This window comes from Lutjanus erythropterus, chromosome 15 (genome assembly GCF_056507025.1).
Source record: "Lutjanus erythropterus isolate fLutEry1 chromosome 15, fLutEry1.hap2, whole genome shotgun sequence".
In the NCBI taxonomy this organism is placed as follows: Eukaryota; Metazoa; Chordata; class Actinopteri; order Lutjaniformes; family Lutjanidae; genus Lutjanus; species Lutjanus erythropterus.
The window spans coordinates 27,682,048-27,695,278 of NC_139331.1; the positions used below are offsets into that span (position 1 = coordinate 27,682,048).

At 40.8% G+C, this 13,231-nt stretch overlaps 1 protein-coding gene across 2 annotated transcripts in view; it reads left to right on the forward strand.

Annotated features, from left to right (window-relative positions):
• Positions 1-13,231, forward strand: part of sash1a (SAM and SH3 domain containing 1a) — a 271,869-nt gene that overhangs the window by 190,273 nt on the left and 68,365 nt on the right. For both annotated transcript variants that reach the window (XM_084736840.1, XM_084736841.1), the window contains exon 2: positions 11,684-11,812. In XM_084736840.1, the coding sequence (XP_084592966.1) occupies positions 11,684-11,812 (129 nt within the window). The remainder of the gene's footprint in view (positions 1-11,683; positions 11,813-13,231) is intronic.

The window sequence follows — 13,231 nt, forward strand, 5'->3', positions numbered from 1 at the left end:
TGAGTCTCGGACAGGCTTGGATGGCCGTGACCGTCTTATTTTCCTACAGAACTTCACTAGAAAGGTCAGAAGTGTGAAAGTGTGGATGGAACTTGATCGGCCCTCTTGGCTACAGATAATCAGAGTCTCTGAGAAGTTCAGCAGGTCACTTTGTCAGACCAGAACTAATGCATGATTTCTGTTGGTTGCTCACCTCTGCAAGTGAATGGACTTTTGGTGATGAGTTGCCTGAGCTGATGGTGTAATTTATGTAAATTTAATGGTTTCCAGTAAAGCATTATGTCATGTCATGTCATCTTAGCTTGATTTTTCAATTTACTGACTTAAAGAATCAGTGTGGAGGATTTAGTTGCATCTAGCATTCAGGTTGTAGATTGCTCACCTCACCCTCCCCTTCCAAGGAAAAACTATGATTGGAAAAACACAAAAGACCGGATCTAAAGCCAGCGTTTGGTTTGTTCAACTGTTGCAGAAACATGGCGGCCTACGTGGAAGAGGACCTGCACCATCTATAATTAAAAAACGGTTTGTTCTAAGGTCACAAAAAGATTAAGAATCCTAGTTTTAGGTGGTTATACACAACTTGTAAATGTTATATTCAATTTCTGCCATATTTAACCAATATGTCCCTGTAAATCTTCCACACTGGACCTTTAAATTGACCTCTATAATGAACTTTATACCAAACAATGTGCTCAGGATCTTTAAGCACTCTATGAGATGAATATCTTGAGCACAATGGACACCGTATCTACCTCAAAGCTATATATAACCATGGTTCCATGACTTTCAATGGCTTTTGTTTTGCTTGGGAGCCTATATGGGAATGCCCTTTTAAAATTTGGGCTTGCTCCAGGCCTGTTGACCCGACTTAACTCACTGTTGCAAATGTGCTCGGTCTTGGCTCCCTTCACGTGAAAACAGGCCTACATACTTGCACAGATAGAGATCTCTCACCACACTGCGTCTTTCAGTGATAACTATATGTTTCAACATATATCCCAAACTGGAGAACTGCTTCCTAACACTCAAGTGACAGCCCAGATTATCATTAAAACAGCCACCGGCAAGAGTTCTTCCACAAAATGTCATCTACATTTGCACCATCAAAATAAGTTTTCATCGTGTTTTGACTGTAAATCAAAGGGAACTTCAGCCTGCGGTACATTTCTGAGGGGGCCCATGTCTTTGAGGTTAACCATACACACAGCAGCCTGTTGTGGAATGTGTTTAATAAGAATACCTAAGTAAGCCAGTCATTTATTTGTGGTTGAAGCCAAGTAAATAGCCCTTGAGCTAATTAAGAGTCAAAGGCAGTTTAGGACGGTATGGTGCAGGAGCTATAGCGGTTCCAAGTGGTCGGATTTACAGATGTCTGAAAGGGGATTTGCTTCTAGTCCCACCCCACTTCTGGTAGACATGAGGGGTTTTTTTTCCCTCAGATCTCTTTATTGAATGTTAAATGAGCCACATTTAAACTGCCTGACTGGAAACTGCTATCTGTCTCAGCATAATGTCTAATGTTTTTGAGGTGTGCGTCTGCACAGATTTTAAGATCTCTGTAAGAATCCATCCTGGGTCCTCTCCATTGTACCTCCTTCTGCAAATGTTCTGGGAGTCTGTGGGGTTTTTTTTTTTTTTTTTGGAGTTTTATCTGTAATAATTGTGTTTCTCAATACAATGAAGAGGAGAGACATAAAACAGATTTTCAGACATGGCTTCGCCTGTTGTTGTGCTCTGTTTTAGTCATATGACATGGTTAAAAATGATACAATACCAACATTTGATATAAGTAAAAGTATTGGAACTATATAAAAAAAATCTGTGTAGACCAAGATTTCAGTTAAATCTTTATTGTCCTGCTTCATGCAGGGCATTTGGCTTGCAGCAAAACCATGAACTGTTCAGTGTCTTTTTCCTAAACTGTAATACCCCTACATAACCAGCAGGAAAATCACTTGGGTCAAGTTTCGACTTTTCCTAGGGATAAGATCATTTTCACGTCAAAGTAAGGTTTTATAAACAACAACTTATATGTGGTTCGCTAGGAGCTGTTATAGGCAACTGGACTCTGCTTGAGGCTTCTTCAGTTCTTCAGAATCCTCTTGGATGAGAGGTGAAACGTCTGCGAGAGCCTCAAGAAAGGTCCAGTTGCCGAGGTCATCCTGAGCCAAAGGCTTGTAGAAATATTTAACTTGGAAGACAAGATAACGGCGATGGTAGAGGAGATTGGTTCCTGGCAATGTGTTTTACTTGGGGTTCTAAATAGTGGGTTGAGAAACAAAGCTAAACAGGAATTTCCTATCACATTGTTCGTAAAGCCAATGCAAAGTTCACCACAGCCTTGGGCGAACGTCTGTCCCAAACTTTAATAGCCCAACGTAACCAGCAGGAAAATAACTTGTGTCGAATCTGGACTTTGCTTAGAAAACAGATAATTTCCACGTCAAAGCAAGGTTTTATAAACAACTACTTATACTGTATGTGGTTTGCAAGGAGAAAACGTTTCACCTCTCATCCAAGCGGCTTCAGAAACCTCCTCTATTCAGTTGCCTACAGTGGCTCTCAGTGAATACCATGACCTGCATGACTGAGAATCTTCACAGAATACTTCTGTGTGTTTTTCTGCTTAAGTCATACTTAAGATCTAAATTGATCGTGAATCCATTTTACAAATGAGGCCCCGGATGATTCGATCTCCAACCTAGACAGCTGACAGTCATCCATTATTCCCTCTCTGCTCCTCTGAAAGAAACTTCTTTGCTTCAAAGGTCATCTCGAGCCAAGGCCTTGTGGAAATATTTCACTTGTCTGCAGGGAATCCTTTTCAGTTTGAGAAGAGTTTTGTGGTGTTTTACACAGCGTGGGTGGGAGTTCGTCCATTTGGAAAACACTGATTATGTAGCAGACAGTGCTTCATGGCTAAACCTAAGGATTGGATACTGCACTCGAGACATGATTATTGATTGCGTCTGGGAAACATATGGTTAGATGAGGTGATCTCTATGTGCTTCCTCCCACATAGCACTTCATACAGAGTGGCAGCATATGCTTCAGTCCTTCTCTGCCAAATCGTCGTTAGCTAGCTAGGCCACTTTATATCTTTGCCAGTAATGTTCTAACACAGTCTATCATAGCCTAATTTTGTCTATTGTTGCCCAATCCAACTCAGCTCACTCCCCTCCCTGACTGGTCTCATTATTGAGGTCACACAGAGATCTGGCAGGTTTCCTCTGCTGGGATGGCAGAGCGCTGTTGTGCTCGAGCCACGGATATCCTCAGGAAGCCCCTCTAAGAGGGGTGGGCTGTGCCCCCTGGCCTCACCTTCCTCGACGGTCTTCCCCCTTTGGCTCCCAGGGCCAATGCTTCATCTTTTAGCCAGACCTCAGCTGCCTCTGTTTTCTGTGGAATTTTTCAGAAGAACTGCTGTCGGGTGATGCAATATGGCACACGAACAGCAGCAGCTTCGTCTTTTTTCATCCACCGGTCTTCACTTATCTTTTTCCAGGTTTCTCAGATCTTACCTCACTTATCTTTCTCCCGCTGGTCTGTTTTAGATGATTGGTTGGCAGAACAGTGACACTGCTCATCCAGTCCAGGAAAATATATGGGGATGGTCAAAGTAGAACTGAGCAAAATGGACAGAATCAAGTATCACAATATTTTTTTACCAAGGACCTTGATATCGATATTAGGAATGTTACGATACTGATACAAGTTCTGCAAAATGCCTCTTAAACTGCCTAAATGCAAGTCTATACATAAATCTGATTCTATATAATTTAGTTGTCACAATGCCAGGCAATCTTTTGATACCATTGTAAAAAGAAAAAAGTCCTAGGCACACAACATAGTTGTGTGCCTAGGACTTTTTTTTGCAGCAAACCTAAATATAACTGAGATCTTGATCGAGCACTTAGCTCATATTTTTTGTTTTATAGCTTTGGTACTTTAGATACTATGAAATGTTAGTATTGTGTTGTATATTGAAAACGTTCATGATTAGATACTTTTGACAATGTTAACATAATTTATTAACCCCAAAATGGAACCCTGCTTCTTCTGAGCAGCATCCCATACACTGTTTTTTTGAGTTTTGATGTTCTCTCCATGCTTGAGTCAGATCTTTGCTGTTTGAGGAGCTGCTGGAAGTGGATGGAGGGAGGGTTGGGTGGGGTAAAGGATGGATTAATTACCATTGCTTTTATGATGATTTGTGTGGAGACTGTTGGACAGGCGGTCTCTCATGGGTTTGGTTTTGAGATGGTGTATCCATGACTCAGCGTGAATGTGGACAACTCTATTGGTTCACTTCTTGACAAAACATTAGCACAATGCAGCACAATACAAGCCAGTTGGTGGCAACTTCAACCTGCCGCACCTGTCCTGAGGTTACGTAGCGAGTGAAAGTGATCACACTACTGACGTTCTAACATTACATCAGATGCATGGCTCTATTGTAAACTGCTGTCATTGTTCTTCCCTCCATAGAACAGGCAGTCACAAGGCCAGCCCTGTAACAATAGTTAATACCATGTACACTACCATTCAGCCCCCACATAACTGAGCCCCTGTATGATGGTACGGTCAGGAATGTGAGCTCAAAGGATAGACCAGAACAAACACGTTAGGCCCAGGGCTAATGGCCTTTAGCCTTTTCTGAATGTCTCCCTCTATGGTTGTAACAAGCACTTTCTTTGAGAGACTTGCAACATGTAGCACGATGTGGAAAACATGAATTGACTGTAAACTGATCGCGAGATTAGCTGCGCGCCTCGGCAGGGATTCCTGAGCACGTAAGGAGACCCACGTTATCAGTAAAGTGCATGCTGGCTGTGGAATTTTTTAATAACTCTGCAAGAGATTGCTTTAATGGTGTGCCATTCGGATGTTTTTCTCACTTCAGCTGTGGACTGCATATTCGTGGCAATGTGTTTATCTAGAATAACAGAGCAGCTTGTAACTCAAAGTGTTTATTATATGAAACATAAAACTTAATGGGAGTGTAATCCTTCGTAAATGTTTTTCACCAGATTTACCCCCGAAAACATCAACAAAAAAAAGTTTGCATCAGTCTTTGTGAATTATGAAATCTTCTAATGAAATGAAAGTTCAACCAACAAACTAAACTGAGTTACGAGAATTGACTTTTCCTCAACAATAACAAGTATTTTTAAGCATTGGCACCATTTCACAAGTTGTTCAAACTAAATTTTCCACATTAAAAGATTTTTTAAGTGTTATGTATTTAATTACCATAATTGTTAATACAAGTTTGTTTCAAAAATTAAGTTGCTCTAATTAGATTTTCTTGAGTATAAATTAGACATAATATTAATTTGACAAAATTCTCAACATTATTATGTTAACATAACTCATCTAAACAATGTTTGCAACTTAGTTTTATCTAAATCAGTGAAGAAGAATATTTGTCTTGAAACCATGTAAGTATTTAAATGATCACACTGGCAGAGCTTGTAACTCGAGCCCAGTTACTGAAGACCTCACTTAAATTGCTTTCAGATCAATGCAGTGACCCAGGACAGATGTTTTCAAACACCTTCAGAGGAGGTTACTTTTTGGAAAGATCACAAAGAACATTCAGAGTGCATTTTTTTCTTATCAGCACACGTTGCCTTTGATTTCTAATAATTTGTAAATACAAAAGAGGAAAAAATAATTTCCCATGCTCCTGCAATTTCATTGCAAAATACTTTGCACCATGCATCACATTTTTTTCCCAAATGCTGCCATGAAATCAGGCATTTTAGGCCGCAACAATCCTCAAAATAAGCCAGCGAAATGCTGGAGGGACTAATATATGTACATAAGATATGTTATATCTTCATGGTTTATTAGTGATGTGTATGTTACTGTAAGAGCAGTGTGTGAATGGTGACTATAATGGCTGCTTTATACTGACTTACTGAATGTCTGAAGAGACAAACTTCTGTGGTATTAAGATTGTCAGGGATGCCACAGCTAATTGATTAAGTGAGCAACTACTGGACTGTCATGCTGTCTGCATTCTCATGTGTGCAACCCTGCTCTTTTGTGGCCAGATATATTCCAGTACTAAAGCTGAGGATATTTAATTATTTACATGAGAGACGGGGAGATGAACTATATTTATATATTGGCATTCTTGGATGGATGAATCATCTCCACCCCTCCGATGCAATCTTGAATGAATATTGTGTAAATCACTTGGTAATGGCTCAGTAGTAATCACATCACACATTACTGAAATATTTGTACTCTGTGGTGCAATACCAGTAAGTTATGTTTTGATGGTGGAACAACATGGCAGAGTTGTTCCGGCTCTTAGACAGATTAGTTCTTCTCACAAGTGTGTTCTCCAGCAGGACCCCAGAACGTTTCTCATGAACTTTTTGAGTTGCGCAAAGTCTTGGAACAGAAGTGACCTGCAACACAGTGTTGTGTTCACTGACAGATTTCAGCTGCACAGTGGGAGTAGCCTCCTTCATCTCAGCATGCTGGGCTTGAACAGTTAATGACACACACACACACACACACACACACACACACACACACACACTTTTTACTGTAAATACACACAAACTCAATCGCACATTCATGCTTGGGTGTTGTTTCTCTGTGTGACTATTGTTGCCATTGTGTGAGACAGAACTGGGAGTTGGCCTCCATCACAGCCAGGGTGGAGATGTAGTTACATCAGCTCAAACAGTGTTGGTCTCTTTTTCAAACATGCCTCCCTGAAACGTGCTTATTATTCTGGTAAATTCATTTCTAAAATAGTTTTAAGGGGTATTTTTAGAGTGCGAATTGTTTTAAGGGTTATTGGTAAGCTTAAAGGGGTAGTTTGGATTTTTAGAAGTGAGGCTGTTTGATAGTGTTACCTGCAGTAGATGGCGGTCGACACACCCCCAGTTTGGAGAAGCACCAACCTTGCAAAACACAAGTTACTGATCTACGGCTGCACTGATTGGTAAGTTACACTATTTACAATATTTTCACTTCTTTGCCTTGCCATCAGACATCATTTTCTGATGAGAAACCACCGTTATATAAGCTAAATATCACTCAGTCCAAACCAACCAAATTCCATAAGAAAAATCAGCAATTTTACCTTGTTAGAACTCAGGAGTTGCCGGACCACATCTGCCTCAGTATCTTACTTTGTTTGTGTTACTGTGTGGCTTTGGTGTTGTTAAAGGTCAGTTTGAATTCACGAAAGTCACAGAATAACACGAAAAAACTACCTGATAGAGGCAGTGGTAGAAGAGCATCTCCAGAGTTCTGCAAGGTAAAATGCCAGTGGAGTTTGGTTGATTTGGAGACAGGGATGTTTGGCTTGTATAACAGCCGTTTCCTGTTGGAAAAGGCTGTCTGTTGGCAAAGTAAAGCTGTGAAAATATTCTACATATAGTGTACACTTAAACTGGTGTTGATTTTTTTTAAGTAGCTAAAATACCTTTTGTTGCTGACCTTGCCACAGCAATCCATTGCATGGCTTCCATGCTGGTACTGGTACTCCAAACTGGGGGCATGTCAACCACCATCTACTGTAGGAAATACACTATCTATTGATAAGTACCTCATACAAGCCTACTTCAAATAATCTGAACTATCCCTTTAATATGCCAACACACAGATACCTGCATGCTTTCAAGGTCATACCAACTATGGGGGATTTAATACTCATCTGCAGAATCTCTCTCATAGATGTAGATTTTTTCTTTCTAGACTCCAGATGTTTTATCCTCTTCTCACCCCACAGCTGCCCCAGTCAGTATCCTACAAATCATCCCTTGTCCAGCCTCCATCCCCCCACCTCTTCTGCCCACTATTTCCAAACTGGATGTGTGGACCACTGTCAGATCCCTCCAAGCTCTTCCACGTACACTCCCACGTTGACAGATTCTCTCTAAAATGTGGGCTAAACGCCCGTTTAAACATGTTTACCTTTTTTAAAGGAGCAATATGTAACAATTGCGCATCCAAAAATGAGTATTGCAGTCTGGCAGGCTGCAGGAACACTGCAGGGCTGCAAGACGAGCCTAGCATTGTAATTTCATGCTAACAAACTATGTGAGTCCTACACCTTAAAACTAAAGCCCACTGCCCGGAGTTCAGTGACTCCCTGCCAAACTCCATTCACAATTTGCTCAATTTAAGCATTATAAAGATCTACTCTGTCTAAAAGACTGTTAATGATTTCTTATGACTCATAAACAGACACTTTCCCATTCGGCGAATATTCTGCATTAATTTTAGCTATAATTAAAGTGAAACGGGGAAATAATAACACCGGAATAGAAATTTCAAACACCTGGCTGTAGCGTTTTATGATTCATCACAGTAAATATATTATAGATTCTCCTTTAACTTGTTCCCTCGCTCTTATTTCCATGTATGTTCTCACGGTGGATATACATAACAGAGCGTATGCAGTATCACTTTACAAGGTGGTGGTGGGGTGCGAGGGTCAGCTGTGTGGGACCCTCATGAGCTCATGCCACTGGGGAATTGGAGGAATCCCAGTTATCTACGCACACACACGAATGTTTGCACACACATGGACGCGTACAGTCGCAGATGGAAAACACCAAAGCACGTGCAGCTTTACCTGCCCACAGCTGAGGTTTTACATCCAGTGTTCCCGTGGGAGTTGAGGGGCAGAAAAAAATGGCAAAGCTTGATTAATCAATTCTGCAGCGATGACCCAACCAATCTATCGCCTTTAACACCAGCTGGAGTGGAGCTCCATCAATCTCAGGACAGGGTTCATTCTTATCTTCTAGATGTGAAAGCTTGATCAGTAGAGTCATGGCATGTGTACGCTGATTAAAACATGTTGGAGTTCTGTAATGAGAGCGTGCTTTCAGTCAATGTGAGGAATGAAGGGGAAAGCATGTGTCTGCACAGGGAGAGCTCCCACTGGGAATCTCAGTCATCTCGAACCATATGTCTGGCCAGAACAGGATTTCTCAAGTAATGAGAGTGGGAGGATAGATCACAGCCAGCCAAACCGGAGATTTTGAGACAGAACATGTGTTTGTTAGTGATGTTCTATGCACAATCAGTAACTGCACTTTCATAACTCGGTCCACTGAGACGTCTTGTTGTCTATGATTGGCCTGCATCAGTTTGTTTTGGTCCGATGTTGTTGAGATCTCCTGCATGCATGTGTGTGCATGCTAATGTCAGTTCACAGGGGCCCTATCCCCTTGTTTGTGTACGTACGTGTGTGTGTGTGTGTGTGCGTGTGTGTGAGAGACACTCTCTCACACTCACAGTGATCCATTCATTTGTGGCCTGGCACCTAGGATAGGGAGTCCGGTTGAGAAAGACAGAGACTGAGAGAGACTGTTCGGACCCTGCACAGTGACTCAATGCTAGCTGTCTGCCTGGCACAGATTAGATCAACACTGATGAATATTCAGCAGGTTGCCATCACCGCCAGAATGGCCTACGTTTTTACCACGGCAAGAGATGGGAGTCAGTCTTCGCTCCCACATTATACAAAAGAGATATCTCTACGTCCTGCAAAAAGTCTTCAGGGCTTTCAGGTCCAGCGTGCAAGATTTACTGGGATTTATTGGCAGATTTCGGCAGGAATGATTATTACATTTTTGAATGATTATTATTACAGGAGTGATTATCTTGAATGATTTTGCAATAGCCATATGATTTGCGATATTAGAGATTAAGTTGTTGTTTTTTTTTTGTTACACATTTTGCCCTTAACACATATTGCACCTCCTGCAATATGAAAATCGCAGAAAGCCATGTTGCGATTTCGATTAAAATTTTGACTAATTTTGACTCCACAAAACATATACAACAGTATAAACAGAAGCAACAGGCATCTGTAGGGTCTGCAGCTGTCTGTGAACCTGGCTATTCTCGCACTTTATTAGAAGCCTTTGTCCACCATGTTGGGGCGTGTTAAGAAAGGAACCTTAGACTTGCAAAAATCTTGCAAGCATTATTTCCTCATTGTGCACATTGTACAAACTGTTTATGTTTTATAATGTGACAGTTCTCTGCCTATGATATGCTTTGGTTTAGAGACAAAAAACACTTTGTTAAGGTCAGGGAAAGAACAGAGTTTGGGTTAAAACAATTAATCTTGTGGGATGTTCTTGGGTCTGATCACAGCCAACTTCACTTCTTGCTTCATGATAACAGGCACTTTGTGTTGACTATTAAGTTAATCACCAACTATTTTGATAATTGATTAACTGTTTTGAGTAATTTTTGGAGAAAAAAAATGAAGAGATTCTCTAATTTCAGCATCTATTTTCCAGTTTCCATAGACCTGAATGGTCTGAAGTCTTTGGCTTGTGGACAAAACGGCATGTTTTGGACATTGCTTTGGGGTTTGATCAACATTTTCACCCATTTTCAACCCTAAACACATGTCCCCCACACAAAGACAGGAACTGTGCTGATCTAAACTACAGCGAACCGGAAGAGTGTGTTTGGTTTGGAGTTCGGCGAATGTCCGAGGAGGTAAAGGCCATCCTCGATATGAGCCTCGACAAAGACAAAACCCAGGATCAGACCGTGGCTGGCCAAAGTCGCTCGCTGAATGGGACTTGATAAGAATGAATAAACAGAAAAAATATACAGACCTTTTATTGAGGGGGTATTTTTAGTTTTTTTTATTTGTATGAGGTGTGTGAATGGGAATAACACATGCCTCCACGCACGTGTGTTTTATCAGTTTGCACTAGTTGCACCAGATTGTAAATCGGTGGTACCACCCACATACAGATTCATAAATTTTATCTCCAGCTTCTGTTGAACAAAATATTCGTTTGGCTCATTAAACCTGTGAGGCAGTGCTGGAAATGGTGATGTGTGAGTGATTATGTTTGTGTCTCTGTGCCACCCTGAGGTTTAACCAAACACACGCCTGTAGGTACCTTTTATACACCACTAATTGTAAGTGTATGTGACAGCGGTTTTATAAAGCTGTGCTTAGAGTAACTGGAGAGGATAGTGGGGGTTGTGTCTGTCACACAGTGTACTGAGTTGATCTGGCTTTTTCCTGTCTTGAAGCGCTGGTGGGATGTTGTAAAATGATGGAAGCTGCAGTAAAACAAACAGTGCAAGACTGGATTCACTGTATATGCATATGAAGGAACTTTTAAAAAATGCTTTACACCAAAATTACCATGTATATGCAGGTTTTTAAATGCTTTTAAACCTGCAAAAAAAAAAAGAAAAGGCAATTGCTACTTTTTCCTTCGCTGGTAATCCCGCTTTTCTGTTTTCGTTTCTTATGTGCGCTGGAAAGCTGAGACTGAGCTCGTGTCTGTGCATAAGAACCGAGAGAAAGACGTTTTTAAAAGAGCCTTCGTTGAAAAGGGTTAAAAATTCAGGTGTCATGTTTATATCACTGCTGATCAGAGCAAGAGCAGATAAATACCCAAGTCTACTGCAGAGTCATGTGACCCAGGAGTGAATCCTGATTGTACCCTTTCCCACTGACAAAGAAAGCCATGTCAGTCTGTTTGTCCAGTGTAAAATGGTCTTTATTATGACATGTTTCACTGTTTGAATAACAAGTTGTCCAAATGGAGTTTTTGCAGTGACAGCATTTTTTTTCTGTAGAATTATATTATCAGCTGTCCTTTCTCAGGATGTTGTAGTTCCCTGGCTAAACTGTTCCCTCTCTTCCTGTCTGCAGGATGGTTCTCTGGGTAACATAGATGACCTTGCCCAGGAGTACTCTGAGTACTACAACACCTGCTTCAGTGACGTCAGCGACCGCATGGAGGAGCTACGCAAAAGACGAGTCTCCCAAGAGCTTGACATGGTGAGTGCACGCACACAAATACAAAAAAGAAAAGTCTTGCTTAGCAACATGGTATAAGAAAAACAGCCGTCAGCCACAACATGTCTCGCTCTCTACTCAGTTCGCATGCTTTCAAATTGCTTTTGACAAACGATAATATTCTGCAAATCCTCTATAATGACCCGAAAAATCCCCCTTTTAGAATAGTCTCATGGCTTCACAGAGTGTAATTTCCACAAGCTTCGCCAACAGCCTGGCAAAGAACATTGGCGACGGAGCAGACATTAATGTGTGCGAAGGTTGAAGACTTTCCCCGAAGGCTGTATGCCTTTTCCGGATGTGTTTTTCGGGGTGGGTTTGGGGGGTCTTTTCCACAAGGATGTAGGGTAGTGGGGCACCCCTTTGGTTGCCAAGCTGCACACAAATGTATGAAGGAATGCTGCTGGTGCTGCTACAGAGGGCCCAGCTTTGTGCAGCACACCAACTAGTAGATCCACAAATACAAGAACAAGTGTTTAGTGTTATGCTAACTTCATAATTGCCCTATGACTTATTCATGGGGAATTTAATGAGTTTGAACCCTTAGAAAACGCCCTTTGTACTCAATTTCTAAAACAAACAAATAAAAAATTGCCATTTTGTTGTATTTTTCTGATGCAGGCTAGCTGCTAGTCTACAGCATGGATCTGCTCGATAGTAAAATGGGACAGTTCACCTCAAAATCCAACCTGTAGTGTTATTTGTCCATCTAGATTGTTTTGGTCTGAGTTGCTGAGTTTTGGAGATATCAAATTATAATTGAACTAGACGGCACTCAGCTTGTGGTGCTCAAAGCACCATTTCAAAAACTCAATAGCAATATCTGTTTTCAAGAAATCAGGAGCTGGTTACTCTAGATAATCCACATACCTTGTTGTGTACAGTTTAATGTAGGAACTACTTTCTTTGTACTACAGAAGGAAATGCTGTGATACAGCTGTTGTATCTCTCTCTTTCTCTCTTTTTATTGCATTTTCTGTATATAATGTTCTTTTTTCAAACAGTGTTTTTATTTCTCTTCATTTTGTGAAGCACTCTGCTGCACACTGCAAAAGTTGTTGTTAGTACTATTATTATTGTTGTTATCATTATTGAGATTACATGAAGCTGAAACTGAACTTTATAATACTCTGGAAACTTTGTGTAGTTTGTGTAATGTAATTTTTTTTTTCTCCTTTTTGACGCTCTGAGCGCCACAAGCTGGGTGCCATTTAGTTCCATTATATTTAAGAGAGGGCAGGCATATTTACGGTCGATATCTCCAGAACTCTGCAACTCGCAAATAAAATCTAGATGGATAAATAGCGCTACAGGTGAGAGGAAATGTATATATTGCCTTTAAATAAAATGAGGCAGTTAGGTGTCACAAATATAATAGTACTGCCTGACAAAATAATGATT